Consider the following 16,267-nt stretch of genomic DNA (forward strand, 5'->3'; position numbering starts at 1 on the left):
TATCTCTAGTATCCCTACGGGGTGTCTTATTCAATATTTCATTTTTGTCCTTAGACAAAACCCTTTCTCTATGTTGTGTCAAAATATATGGAGGGTATCCCCTATTACGGAATTTAGCCTCTATAGTGTTCAGTCTCTTTTGTAGTTGAGATTCACCATCCATGATCCTCCTGACCCATAACATCTGACTGTATGGGAGGGATCTGATCATAAGTCTGGGGTGGCAACACTCAAACCTCAACAGATTATTCCTGTCTGTTGTTTTCACAAAGAGGTCAGTAGTCATTTGATTTTCCTGTAGCCGTACTGTAACGTCAAGGAATTGCATTCCTATTCTAGACCAGGCATACGTGAACTTGACAGTGGGGTCAATAGAATTCAGGAAGTCAAAGAATAGCCTTAGTGCTTCCTCCTCACCTGTCCACACCACAAACACATTGTCTATGTATCACCACCACTTAAGGACATGTTTGAAGTGGCGTGACACATAGATGTAATGATCTTCCAGATAACGCATGTATATGTTTGCATATGTTGGAGCAACATTCGAATCCATGGCCATCCCTTGGGTTTGGACATAACAGCAATCCCTGAACAAAAAGTAATTACACGTGAGTATCACCTGCAGTAAATTGATAATAAAAGCACTGCAATCATTGGAGAAAGAGGAAAAATTAGTCAAAAAGTATTCAACCGCAGCAATTCCACGAGTGTGGTCTATAGATGTGTAAAGACTCACAACATCGAAGGAAACCAAAATTATATTGGTACCGGGTGGCAATGCGGTACTCTTAAGTTTTAGCAAGAAGTCAGAGGTATCCTGTATGTAAGATTTTGCTTCTGTTGCAAAATTCCTCAAAATCTTGTCTAAAAAAATTCTGATATTACAAAATATCGACCCTGACCCAGAGACAATGGGTCTTCCGGGTGGATTTACAAGGCATTTATGAATCTTGGGCAAAATGTAGAGTACAGGAGTCTTAGGTAAATCAATCAATCCAGCTATCGCTGCACTAATCATAGTTTTCAATTTTTTCTCAATGGAGAAAATGGGTCAGAGGACACTCGTTGGTATATTTGTGTGTCCTCTACCTCTCAATTTCTCTTATGTACAAATCCTTGTCCATGATGACAATCGCACTGCCTTTATCGTCCGGTTTGATAAACATGGGCAAGGTTCCTCAATGCTTCCACCTCCTCTGTTCTCATGTTGGGGTGTCTAAATGTGGTGACCTTTTCTGATTTAAGGATATCTAAATCTCTCTGGATAGCAATAACAAAGGCGTCCACAGCTGGTTCAGAAACTGTGGGGATAAATTAGCTCCTTATAGATAAGCCAACATCATTTAATGACATTTCTGATGTTCTAAATTGTGGTCGTGGTACAGAATCAGTAAAAAATAATTTCAATTTAATAGACCTAATAAATATCTGCAAGTCCAATTCTAGTTGGAACCAATCTGTATGTTTCATAGGGCAAAATGACAATCCCTTATTAAGAGCCCTGAGTTGTACCTCATTGAGCGTCTTTGAAGAAATGTTGATGAGTACGTTTTCTTCTTCAGATTGTGGCTCCTGGTTGAGGTCACGGGAATCTTTGCTTCTGGAGATTTTTCTCCTCTGGTGACGCTTTCCACCTCGCCTGGTTGGTTTCCTCTGGAGTCTGGAGTCTGTGGAACCTCCTCTAAAAAAGAAGCATTATCACTGGTAGATTTGCGTTTACTGTTGTATCTCTTACATTTCTTAACATTGTCCTGTATTATTTAAGTCCTCAAACAATATTCAGTAAAATCACGTCTTTTGCATATTGATTGGAGAGTTGCGTAAAACGAGTGCAAAACAAGTCATAATTAGAAAACAAATTTGGTCTCATAGTGGATCTCATGCCCCTCGGTATACAATTCGACTTATAATATTCACCCAGGGTAGCCTTATGCAGTTTCAATACCACCAACCTTCTGGATTCACCCTGTTTCCTTTTCAAGTCTTTCACAGATGGTGCACTTAGGAAAGCTGCATCGCCTTCGAGATTCTTCAGGATCTGGTCTCTATCTTCATCCGAGAAACAGAAGACACTAGGAATAGACGTGCTGGAAAAATCCATGGATCTGTGGTTTCCCAACATTCTTTGCTTTTACTGTGTCATGTGACAACAAGCATGCGCAGTAGCGTCTTTAGTACGCCGACATACACATACCCCGTCCTAGCTGATCCGATGGTGAGCACCTGACCCTTATAACTTGTAGCACTTGTGCACTTTATATGTCCATGTATATTACATATATTTACATTACAGTATATTATTATGTCTCTTTGTATGATATTATGAATTGATGAGTTCACAGATGTATTTTGAAGTGATGTCCCTTCCTTTGTGCTTTACATAAATTTCACTCACTTTGTGTACACCTTTGCTTGAGGAAGGCTCCAGGCCATAGGAGCCGAAACGTATCTTGGCACATGTTGGAATAAACCAGTACATTTTCTCACAAGCTTTTGGTGTGCTGCCATTCTTTTTCTATTTTAATTATCTTTGGGACTCTCTGCCCTGGTCCCTGGATGTGCACCCATACTTTGATTCTTGAGTGCTGCACAAATATAATTGCAATTTCTTGCAATGTGCAACCAATTGCTATTATTTCAGCACTTCTACGCTGGAAATCTACCCCATTGTGCCCATAATTAAAGGGGTTTTTGATTAATACGGAAAGCACACAGGTGATGTGTTCGAAATAAATCAGAAAATAATTGGGGGTCATTTATCTTTATTTTTCTTCCTGTTTTTTTCTGTCTTTTTTGAGAAATTTTTTGTGCAACATTTTTGGGACATCTGTAACAAATATCTCAAAAAAAGTTAGATTGATAAATTACCAAAGAAGCAGACGGAAAATGACAGACAAAAACTAGCCAAAACAAACAGAGAGAAGATAAATGACCCCCTTATGCTCCTAACACTAGTTAGTGTGATGCATCCAACTCACATCGTACTCACAGCATTTGCTGCCTGGAATGTCTGGCCCAAACGCTGAGTAACCAGAACTGAAGTCAACATGTCAGTTCAATCTGGTTGTCAGGGATTAGCCTGGACGTTCCAGCCAGCAAAGGCTGCAAGTGTGATTTGAGTTGCATTCATTACACTCACTAGTATTTAAGAAGGAATACTAACCACATCAAAAGGTAGGTTTCTATAATATATATCTATATATTGTGAGAGGTGGGAAGACCGCTATCTGCTTTTCAGGCAGATAAAACATACATCGTAGAAGCCCAGGATTTGTCTGCAGTAACCCAAGGGTTAATGCAGACATGTAGTAAGCAGGAGTAGACTGTTTGGCCTATGTTGGCCTAGCTAGCATAGACACCTTTGTAATGTCCGTACTGGACCTCCTTATTATGGAGTAGGGGTAGGCTGGTAGTGGGACTCCTACCCCATCTGGGCTTCGGTCCTGGGTTTCTGTATAGCACACATGTGCCGGTCACAGACCTTGTTAGAGCCTGATTTAGTCCGCAGGCCAGAAGCAATAGGTAAGGCATTTCCTGGAGAGCTGAAGGCTGGACCGTGTTCACACAGCAAAGGTAACTGAGTGCCTCCTGATATTCTGCTGGCCAAGAGCGTTTGCCGGGCAGGGTTTATTTTGTATTTTGTATGTGCCTAAACCAAGGCGGAATTTGTGTTTTGACAAAGAAGAGTGAATAAACACTTGATTTTTGGATTTTTAACTCTGCATGTGTCCCTGCTTCCTGCACTGCTACAAGGCATCTACAAGAGCAATTCCCCACAATATCTATTTATATATATTAGAAAAGAAAGTCCAAGGCAGCACTGTGTCCATATACTATTCATAAGGAGGGTTCCTATTCCCGCAGCTCTTGCTGAATGTTATGTGTGGACAGCCCTTCCTCTGGGGAACCTTTGAAAGGACCTTGCTGGAGCACTTATTTATAACCAACATTTACAGGGGGCTTATACTGGACTGAGTCGCTAACGAAGGGGGGAGATTTATCATGCATCCAGAAATAGAAATGTCGCCCAACATGGTAAATATACAAAATATCATTCAATGCTTGTGTTCATTATAAGACATAAACTCTTTGATTATTATTAGCAATGAACACATTTAGTTCAAGACACTACATAGTCCATGGGATTTAGATATCATATGCTTTTTCATTTGGATATTATTTCCATGGGAATAGTTAATCCTTGCAAAATGAAAGCAATTAAGAAAGTTTGTCTCAAAGTTCAGTATGTAAAATCTCATTTTTATTGAAGTCCTTGACACATATAAAGCTAAACCTTTCACCATGATAAATATATTAGGTTACACATGACCAAGGTGTTCAAAGGTCAGATAAATGATAAAAAAGATTGTTCCAGGTTACTCTGTGGAGAGATTAGCCATTTTATTTTTTTTTTGGCACATTATTTTAGTATGTTGTAATAAATTGCTTTAAGTTATGAATTGAATGACTCATTGTAATACTGAAAATGGAACAATATTTGCTCTTTTTGAAAAATTAAAAATAAAAACCACATTATTCAGAATATCTCCAACATCTCTACAAATGATAAATCTTTTTTAAAATTTGGGTAACAAGTTAACAGCATATGAATCCACTGTTATTCAATCACGACAAAGACAATAAAAATTAAAATATAAAATGAATTTGAGAATCTCCCTATTTGTTTTCTTTTAAAAACAATGACATTTCCATAGTATTTTGTTAAAGTTAACTACAGGCAGTCCCCGAGTTATGGACAAAATAGGGTCCTTGGGTTTGTACTTAAGTTGAATTTGTATGTAAGTCGGAACTGTATATTTTGTAATTGTATCTCCGACAAAATTTTGTTTGTCATGTGTAAGTCGGGTGTCCTTAAGTAGGGGACTGCCTGTATATGTTATGAGGAATATCTTTCAAATAAATGAACATTCATCTGACAATTATCTGAAGTGGATGGCCTTTAAGGTCCCCATTAATATTGGTTAAATCCATTGACCATGGCTGACCTGTCCAAGTTATTCTTTAATGTCAGATATCTGAGGATTAGGTAAGTTGGAATTCAATACCAGGCGGTCCCCTACTTAAGAACACCTGACTTACATACGACCCCTAGTTACAAACAGACCTCTGGATATTGGTAATTTACTGTACTTTAGCCCCAGGCTACAATAATCATCTGTAACAGTTATCAATGGTGCCTGTAATTAAGATTTATTGTTTATCCTGGTTCTTATGACAATCCAACATTTTTCAAATCCAATTGTCACAGAGACCAAAACATTTTTGGCTGGGGTTACAATAATAAATTTTACGGCTCCACCTTACATACAAACTCAACTTAAGAACAAACCTACAGAACCTATCTTGTATGTAACCCGGGGACTGCCTGTAGTTTTTTTTTACAATTCTTTAGTTCTTGCTTTTAGCACGATGCATGTAACATTATTTTTTCACTGATATTTTAGAAGTGCTACTTTTCACACAGAAGTGGGACTCTTGGTAGTTCAGCGCCTTAAAAGCAAGTATTTTTATTACAAAGAGTTTGTTTTTCCAAGTAATAGGCAGCCTGTTACTTATGGAAACCAAATGCTGACAAGTGATCACAGGCATGATTAAGGGTTTATTCTTTGAATGACGACTAAATGAAAAAAGAAGACTTTTTATCCATCTTGGTTCTGAGCGGTGTTTACTTGCTATGGGATCCATTGCTGTGTCCGTGACTGACAGACCTCTTTGATCAACACTGCAATATTCAGGTGTAAGAGCGTTGACTTGGGACAACTTGGGAGTTGTCTATTGTGGAGAATAGACACTGTTGCACTAATTTGAGGCATAACCTAATCTACTCACAGTGTTGCAGATCTGACATTGTTTTGTTCTAATAACAATTTTCTGCATTAATTTTGGAACGGAAATAACATTTTTTTTTCTATTTGTCAATACACATACAGTGAAAGCAAATTTATCGGATTTTTTAAAAATTAACTTCATTTGAGGAATAAAAACGTATTTTATCATCGCCTTCCAGGTTCCATAATTGACTACATTTTTTGTCAAAGTGGCTGTTTGAGGGCTTTTTTGCATGATAGCGGTAGATAGTGTTAGATAGTGATAGATAATAAAAAAGCTAAATTTGTCCATAATTATAAGTCATAAATTATAATTATTTGTCATAAATTTTTTTGTCGTATACTATTATAATATTATACTACTATAGTTTTTTTAGCCTGGGTTGGAAAAGTGTAGGGAAGTACAAAAACTGTAGGATTGTATATTTTTAATTTTTTTTAAAATACAAGTGATTTTTGTGTGTTGGTGTCTTTTAAACTTTATTTTCTTTTACATATATTTTTTACTAATATGAGATCATTAATCTCTTATATAATTCTACTGTGGTGCAGTACCTAGCTACTGACACATCTATTATGACAAAATACTGCAGGCAGCATAGGGGTTCTGCAGACGTCATAGGCACTTTGTGGTCACTGCTGTTGGGAGGCCTATAGGTGGCAAAGGGAGTTCACTCCCTCTGATTCTGCTTTAAAGGACACCTGTCATCAGGTCTGTGTCACTATTCCTGTCACAACTACCTGTTGGAGCAGTTCACAAGGATCCTATCATAGCCTTTATCTAGTTATTTCATACATTTATCATTATAAAATCATGTATTCTTTATTATGTAAATGAGGCTGGTCACATGGTCAGAGGCAGTGATGTCACTCCTGTTCCCCCTCCCCTCTCCTCCCCCTGCTCATGTCTGTGTGTAATGTATAGTAAAGCATTGCTAGTGTGTGTGCTGCATCTGCTGACATGCTGCATCCTCCTAATACACATGTGTGGGACACAGACATCAGCTACACAAGTACCTGACATGGCTGCACCCTGGAGCTGTTGTATCTCTCCTATACACACACACACACACACAAGCTGCAGGAGGCGTGGCCACCAGCAAGCACATGGAGCAGCCATCACATGATTATACAGCCTCACATCATTATACAGGCTGTCAGTCATGTACTGGGGGTGTGGCTGTGCCTCCCATTCATGATTAAGCTGGACAGCTTGAATATGCTAATGGCTCATTGGACATTTCACAGGTCATTTGCATACAGCTTTAGGCAGGGGCGTTGCTAGAGTGGTAAAAGATACGGGGCACGGGCCCCAATGCTTTTGTATCAGACTTTCAGTAATACCCACTCTTGTACATAAACCCCTCACATGTGGTTGTGCCAATAACAACTTTACTGAGGGTATACACAGCTACAGAAACCACAGGAGAAATCCTGACTTACATCCAGTGACTGCCGGTGACACGTCCACTTCACTATTAGGGTGGTGGAACACGTGACGTTTTGAACCCGCTGTTAGTCCATTTTTAGTCATGCGTTTTCAGTCCGGGCAAAAAATGCATCCGTTTTTGTCAGGTTTTCCCAATTATCTTAATTAAAAACTAAAATGGATGTGTTTTCTAAAAACGGGTTCAAAACGCCACATGTGCAGCCACCCCTGGACTCGGCATCACCACGTCTCCTTTCTGTGGAGTTCACCACACCGACATCTTATGTCCTTCATTATCCCTAAATCTTGGTTCTCCGAAGTTGCGTTCACATGTTGCAGTTTCAAATGCATCACAATAAATTTTGAGGTGGTTTTAGGTGCAGTTTTGTTATTTTAACAAGTGAAAGACATTTGTGGAACAGGTTTCCCTGTTCAAACTTAAATTCACCAGTTCATTTCTTTCACCTGTTAAATTAACAAAACTGCACCTAAAACCACCTCAAAACTGATTGTGATGCAGTTGTAACTGCAACGTGTGACAGCACCCTGAGGGCACGTTGCGTTAATTTAATGCAAAACACTGATGCGATCGGACTGCGGCCCGCCCAGGTGAGATCAAACCTAGACCCTTTCTACTGCCACATGTGAACAAGCCCCAAGGAATGTCCTCACAGTCCCCAGTAACGTCTCCCACACATCCCTCCCAGTATTGTGCCCCACACAGATCCCCCTGTAATGTGCCCCACACAGATCCCTCTGTGATGTGCCCCACACAGATCCCCCTGTAATGTGCCCCACACAGATCCCCCTGTAATGTGCCCCACACAGATCCCCCTGTAATGTGCCACACACTGATCCCCCTGTAATGTGCCCCACACAGATCCCCCTGTGATGTGCCCCACACACAACCCCCTGTGATGTGCCCCACACACATCCCCCTGTGATGTGCCCCACACAGATCCCCCTGTCATGTGCCATATATCTCCCCCTGTCATGTGCCAATATAGCTCCCCCTGTCATGTGCCCATATAGCTCCCCCTGTCATGTGCCCATATAGCTCCCCCTGTCATGTGCCCATATAGATCCCCCTGTCATGTGCCCATACAGATCCCCCTGTCATGTGCCCATACAGATCCCCCTGTCATGTGCCCATACAGATCCCCCTGTCATGTGTCCATACAGATCCCCCTGTCATGTGCCCATACAGATCCCCCTGTCATGTGCCCATACAGATCCCCCTGTCATGTGCCCATACAGATCCCCCTGTCATGTGCCCATACAGATCCCCCTGTCATGTGCCCATACAGATCCCCCTGTCATGTGCCCATACAGATCCCCCTGTCATGTGCCCATACAGATCCCCCTGTCATGTGCCCATACAGATCCCCCTGTCATGTGCCCATACAGATCCCCCTGTCATGTGCCCATACAGATCCCCCTGTCATGTGCCCATACAGATCCCCCTGTCATGTGCCCATACAGATCCCCCTGTCATGTGCCCATACAGATTCCCCCTGTCATGTGCCCATACAGATCCCCCTGTCATGTGCCCATACAGATCCCCCTGTCATGTGCCCATACAGATCCCCCTGTCATGTGCCCATACAGATCCCCCTGTCATGTGCCCCATATAGATCCTCCTGTCATGTGCCCATACAGATCTTCCTATGTTCTCCCTCTTGCCTCACTCCTGCAGCTCCGTGCTTTACTTCCCCCTGCAGGTCATGTGATCGTGACATCATCACCGGTCCTGCAGAGAAAGCCGTGAACACTAGGATCGTGAAGAGAGAGAGGAGGATGCCCGGGCAGCGGGGCTAATGTCCTGCTGACCCAGGGAGATCCGGGGCACTGGCCAAAAGATCCGGGGCACGAGCCCCAGATCATTTGACCTAGCGACGCCCCTGGCTTTAGGACCTCATTACTTAAGTTTACAGGCATGTAGAGGGACAATGAAGGGATAGAGGCAATGCTCTCTAATGGCAGTTTATGAAAATCTATTTAGATTAGGGGGGTTATTTTGCATGACGGGTTCTCTATAAAGAAAATTTTCCATCAAAATGATAAACCAGGGGTGTTTGTTCATAGATACAGGCACTATAACTGTGGCAATCTTCTTACTGTTACAGTGTGCAGGAACTTCCTCTGCTGCCATGAGATTAATTCAGGCAGAAGGAGGGGGTAAGTGCGCAGGGAAAACTTCCTCTGCTGCCATGAAATTAATTCAGGCAGAAGGAGGGGGTAAGTGCGCAGGGAACTTCTAGCTCATTAGCATATCAGAAGATTACCACAATCACAGAGCCTGGATGTATGAGTAAGTATCCCGGGTTTACGGCGGCCTTGTGGCAGTACGGTGCCACACATGATCCACGCTGTACACAGGGATAAGATAGAGCATGCTGCTGCTTTTCTCTATGGAGAGGGGGGATCACCTTCTCCTCCTATCCAGCGATGGCTGTGTGAATGTACCATAAGAATGTTTTTTCCCCCCACCCTTAGCTTACACAAAACTTTTTTCATCAGGCATGGGCAGATAGTCAAGTATATACGGTATTTACGTATAACACTAAAAGTTTGTAAAAATAAAATGTGTTTTATTAGCATTTATAACTTCAGACAAAACAGTAATTATTGGAGGCATATTCACAATTGACAAGTATAAGCAGAAAGCTTAAACTCATTGATGTCCAGCAAAATAGGAATGAAATATCGCATCAGCTCTTCTGAGCCAATCAATGGCAGGTCACAAGCATTTAATTAATCACCAATGCAGATGAACCCCTTCCATATAATGTGATGTCTATGTTTGTACTTAATGATGCCATGTTTTTCAAATAGACGTTTCCTGTAATTGATTAGATTAAATTGATCATAGTATTCAAGTGAGTACATTTATTATTAATTTGACCCATACAGCAACAGAGAATTGCACACACAAGGTTTAATAAAAACATATAGTTTATGATATATTGATAACTTGTGGTTCTATCATAATGATAATGTGTGAGTGATAATGGATCTTAGTTTTCTTGATCATCTTATGCTTCATGCACATAATAATCAGGATCTCTATCACAAGATGTAGTATGTGTTCCAGATCTACATATGCTTCAGCTGTGGCCATTGCATCTTCTAATACATCTGTGTAAGTACTTTTATTATTATTACTTATAAAGCAACATTAATTCATTGGTACTGTACAATCCATACAGGGTTCACATACATTACATTAAGAACAAATGCAAGTACAAATGCAAAAACTACAGAGATTTGGACCAAGTGGGAGCAGGACCCTACCCATGATGGGTCACAATTTGTATGGGAGGGTAGAGGGAGACATGAGGGGAGGGATCATAGTGCAACATCCCCCCGACAGGGGCCTGACCTCTTGGATTGGGGGCAGCTGGATTCCCCTGGGCTGGCTTGAGAGCCACTTAATAATACTGGAGATCCCCACAGAACCCCCTTAAAAATATTGGAGACCCCACCAGAGCACCCTTAATAATAATGGAGACCCCCCACAGAGCCCCTCTAATAATACTGGAGATCCTTGTGAGCCCCCTTATAACACTGGAAACCCATTGAAATAATACTGGAGACAATCACATATTAAGAACATCTGAAACCATCAGCGAGTCCAAAAAAGCCCACCTTCCTCCATTATTGCTGGACCCTATTTCATTGCTGATATTTAAAGTGCTTTCAGTGACTGACAAGGGTCATCGTGGGTATATTGACTAGCTTGTGGCTACTCATACACAATGAGATGTGATGCACTGTAAATTATATTAATCGCAGCCCCTACTAACTTGTTCATTAACTTCTGCTACAATTGGTTCTTCAGGATTCATTCCCGACACACACGAATTAGCCTTAAACTTGCATGGCTTTGTTGCTGGTTCACCTTAAAGGAGGATCTTTCATCAGGGGAAATAGGTCAAAGTGCATGAATAATATCAGGCCCCTCTTCTATACTCCACTGTGTTTCTTTTTGGACCACTGTCCTTGGCGTAACCTGTTCTTGGCAAGACCTGTCCTTTTTCCCCTGTTGAAAGATTCTCCTTTTAGGTGGGTCTGGAAATGAGTTTTGAAGGTATCTGAACGCAGACCTAGGGACTTTCAAGTTGTTAGGATGGGAGCTTTTCTGTGGAACAGGGACAGAGCATTATGTTTGTTGAATATTTGTTTTCCATCTAGATTGTGTTACTAGATGGAGAGTGGCTTTGTTCTGGCAAATTTTATATTTTAACCACATACATTAAAAGTCTTATATGGCCTGTTTTCACCCTTCTTGTACCTAACACGTATGCACTATTTAAATTGTGCAATTATGGACATGCTATTTTTTTGGTGCAAAAACACACTCATCAGACCAGTCAAAGTTGTGATAAATCCCCCCTAAGTGTTTTTATTGATGCTGAATGTTCAACAATATTCCTATGTGGCTGATTTGTTGCCAACATTTCAGTGATAAAATGTGTTCTATAAATCTGGATAAGATTTTTTTTCTAGGAGCATTTGAAGAGATGGATGACTTGAGTATATGTAGCTGAACCATTTGATTTACATGTGAATTAAAAAGTCTCTATATTAGAAAGAGCTTGGATCCACTAAAAAAGTAGACACATCTCTTAGGTGCATTAATTTGTGCCCCATGTTAAATGTATGACCTTTCAACACTAATGTCCAGATGTTGTAGGGCAGGTAATTTTAAGCCCTTTTGCAATTGGATTAGTTACCCGAATCTTGCTCCTTCCTATTGTATTCTGCAGATTTCCCCTGTCAGTGACTGCTCAGATAGCTGTTGCTATGGACATTCCGTCTTCAGAAAGGAGTAGAGACTACGGAGGGAGAGACACGCCCACATTTCTCTACATGCTCTCAGCTGATTACCTCATGTCTCATGTGCAAGGAGAATCCCTTACTAATGTAGTGACCAAACAGCTACACTTATCTCTCCCTCAGCTTTCCCTACACTTGTGTATAAACAAACAATCCACACAGACAGAAACTGCAGCTCCCCCCACCACCTCAGACAAGGAAGTGGCAGTAGACACTCTCCAAGTCTGCAAGCTGTGCTCTCATGTGCTGTGCCCTCATGTGATGTACTGGAGTTTTACATAGATTGGTAGGTACATAGAAAGATAGATACATAGATAGATAGATATAGATAGATAGATACATAGATAGATATAGATAGGAGATAGATAGTAAGTAGATAAATAGATAATAGATAGATACATACAGATAGATATGAGATAGATAGAATATACATAGGATAGTTAAAAATATATTAGATAGATGATAGATATGAGTACATAATAGACAGATAGATATGGAATAAATAGATAGATATGAGATAGATATCTCTGGTCATTGGTCAGCACCATGCGCTTGCAATGAGGTGACAGGAGGCAGGCTTCGCCCCTCCTTCTTGCTGATTGTAGTTTTTTTGAGAGCTGAAAACCATGGTTGCTATGGGCCAAAAGAGGTACTAAATGAGGACCGATAGGCAAAATACTTTGAGGAATGATTCCCAGGGACACCTGGAACAGAATTATGTATTTTATTTTATTTTTTTGCTCAGAATGACGGTTACACTTTAAGTACTATATGCAATACCAAACTTTCATGATAGGAAAAAGATAATACTGCCCATGTGGAAATCAACTTGAACGGCAATGTACTCAGGGACAAGTGCTCCATAATGACCAGCTGCAGTACTTGTTTTTTGTATTTAGCAATTCATTTGTGCATTATATATACAGGCCCTCCCCTACTTAAGAACACCCGACTTACAGACGACCCCTTGTTACAAACAGACCCCTGGATGTTGGTATTTTACTGTACTTTAGCCTTAGGCTACAATAAACAGCTATAACAGTTATCACAGGTGTCTGCAATGAAGCTGTATTGTTAATCCTGGTTCTAATGACAATCCAACATTATTAAAATCCAATTGTCACAGATACAAAAAAATTTTGTCTGAGGCTACAGTTATAAAATATACAGTTTCGACTTACATACATATACAACTTAAGAACAAACCTACAGAACCTACCTTGTACTTAACCCGGGGACTGCCTGTACTGGTCAGATACATATGTATACATTTCTATATTAATTTAAAAAAAACAAGATTGTTTCCAATTAGATTTTTGGGGGTATTTTTGAAATAATGGCCGTATAGTTTATATATTGTGCTTGTCTTAATGCACTGTATATTCAAGTATATAAAGTGCTTTCAGAAATTTGTAGAAAGTCTATTAGAAACACCTTGTGTTCTGTCTCCCTGGGGATCCTGCTTTCTGGGAAAATGTTCTCGGTGACAGACACTACACCACATTCCATATTCCCAGTGCCACCATCCACTGCCCATGAAGTGCATTTCTCAGTTTCCCAGATGGCTTTCATTATTTTGTTGACAGGCCGCCAGACAAACAGATACTAGCCCACAGAAACATTTCCAGAGGGAAAAACATCTGGATGCAAATGTATAGTATAAAGTGTTGCTTCTGCTAAACTTTGCCCGCAGGAAAAGTTATAAATAAAAGTTTGTAAAAATATGTTGTACTGTAGGTAAGAGATCTATTTGTAACCAAACTCCCCGTGGACTTAGTGACAATGTGTTTCTAATCTCCTGCAACATTTCACATTGCAAGAGTGGGTGAAGGATTTTCTGAGCATGAATACCAATGATAAGCCTAATTATTTTAGCTGTACAAACAGATATGTTGAGTACATTTCTGGTGTCTGTTAGGGAGCGTAATTATAATTAAAAATGTAAAATTATTTTACAATGAAGTTGAACCCCAAATAATGTTATTCTTTCATTTTTGAGTTGTTAAATCCCATCTGAATGTATGTCAGGATGTAGAAATATTTCACCAAGCATGTACTATGATAGCCCATTTGTCCTACATTCAAAAAATTTCAACAATTGACAATAATCTTGATCTATATTTCACATTGACTATACTTCTTTTTTTCTGTCTTCAGAGAAAAGTACGATAGCCTCAGGTCACAAATGTCAAGAACGGTTTATAATGTGTAGCAGAGCAACTTGTATTTAGGAAGATTCAAGAACATAAAGCGGCATGATAAATGAGGATACAGGAGTAACATCTTATTTGTGTGGAAGTTGTCTTTTTCTCTGTTATTTAAACTTTAAATTTGTACTTTGTATCCCTGTCATGCCTTCTAATATGCGATAGTGTTCCTAGTGTGGTTACCTCCTCTATTCTGTTATAGTCTCTGGTTTAAAGCCCTACTCTGGTTATAAGACATGTTTTCATATATTAATAGTACAACATGTAAAATAGTAAAGTATATGAAAGTCTGTGATATAGCTTATAAGACCCTACATATCTGCAAAAATGGCCCACAAAGAGAGTCTCCCTAAGAGGCAAAATTAATATTTCTAATGAATATCTAAAGGGGTTTTCCCTTGAAAGAAAGTTTTTTTTTTTATTTACCCAAAATGCTAATTAATTACTGCTTACTTTACAATTTTAGTCAGTTACATTGCTGTTTTTGGTCCTATCACTCTCTAAACAGGTCAGTGTAAGAATTCAGAGTGTGGGCGGGCACTTTCTAAGCAGACACTTCTTGATTTCTCTGTGCTAAAGTACAGGGTTTATCTACACTTTTATTAAGCTTTTGAACAGTCTACTAGTATCTGACACAGAATAGAGAAATGAGACACATGAGTGAAGATGAGGAAGAGGCATAGAGGGGGAACATAATTGGACACTAAATGGTCTCCCCATTTAATTAAAAAATGAAAAGACATATTACTACTGGATGGGGTGAGAAGGCGTGTTTCTACAGTTTGCCTCAGGCAGTGGTGAAGGTACACTGGGTTCACACCTATCTGTGCCTGCATTCTGCCCCTCAATAGTCAAACTTTCTAATAGTAATTTTCATCAGCTTTCAAAATCCAACAGGTGGCTATGTGACTCAGGAAATAATTATTTGTTTTGATTCTCTTTTTCATAAATATTCATGATCCTTTTTATCCATGATAAAACAAAATAATATAGAAATGTAAGAATTATTATCCTGAACGGTTATGTCATAGGGAATACAAGTATTGAAAAGTGACAGTCAGGAGAGATGGACGATCCTCTTTGCCATGTTCAGGTGGCTCCTGACGCCTGCTGGCTCTGCCTCTGATATCAGCTGGTACCACTACCTGATATTTGCTGAATCCACCCACATCAAACAACTTCTTCTTCTGCTGCTGTGTGCAGCAGATCCTGGTTGGATCTTGGTGATGATGTCATTACATCTGCCAGCATCACAGCTACACATAGCCGGAGCACAATATGAGAGGGGAGATGAGAGGGGGTCACCATGTAAGCGAGGAGATAAGGGGGCCCACAATATGAGGGAGAGATGAAAGGGGGCCAACAATAAGAAGAAGGAGATAAGAAGGAGCTCACAATATGAGTGGAAGATGAGAGGGGGTCACAATATTAAGGGATAGTTGAGATAGGACCCACAATATGAGGGGAAAGATGAGAAGGGCCCACCATATGAGGCTGGAGATGAAAAAAGGCCCACAATATGAAGTGAAAATGCAATGGGCCCAATAATTTGAGAGGGAGATGAGAAGGGAACACCTATATAAGGGGGGACATGAGAGGGTTCCTCAATAAAAGATGAGAAGTGGTGCAAAATCTAAGGGGGAAATGAGAGGGCCCACATTATAAGGCGACAATATGATGGGCAGATGACGGCGTTAAAGGGGTGTGGAAGATGAAGTGGACACAGAAGATAAGAGGGAGAAAATGGGAGCCCACAAAATGAGAGGTAGATGAGTTGGGAACCACAATTTGTATTCGGAAATGAGGGGGCCACAATATGACTGCAGGATGAAAGAGGAAACAATATGAGGAGAGCAGCAATTTGAGACATAATATTAGGAGGAGATAGAGGGGAACAATTTCAGTGGGAGTTGAAGGGAGGCAATGTGATGGGGCCAGAA

At 40.3% G+C, this 16,267-nt stretch overlaps 1 protein-coding gene across 1 annotated transcript in view; it reads left to right on the plus strand.

The window, feature by feature from the left end:
* Nucleotides 1–14,307, plus strand: part of PIGN (phosphatidylinositol glycan anchor biosynthesis class N) — a 249,710-nt gene extending 235,403 nt beyond the window's left edge. Inside the window, exon 30 of the mRNA XM_072152720.1 lies at nucleotides 14,278–14,307. Within this exon, the coding sequence (XP_072008821.1) occupies nucleotides 14,278–14,292 (15 nt within the window). The 3' untranslated portion in view covers nucleotides 14,293–14,307. The remainder of the gene's footprint in view (nucleotides 1–14,277) is intronic.
* The last annotated feature ends 1,960 nt before the right edge of the window (nucleotides 14,308–16,267 follow it).

This window comes from Engystomops pustulosus, chromosome 5 (genome assembly GCF_040894005.1).
Source record: "Engystomops pustulosus chromosome 5, aEngPut4.maternal, whole genome shotgun sequence".
Lineage (NCBI taxonomy): Eukaryota > Metazoa > Chordata > Amphibia > Anura > Leptodactylidae > Engystomops > Engystomops pustulosus.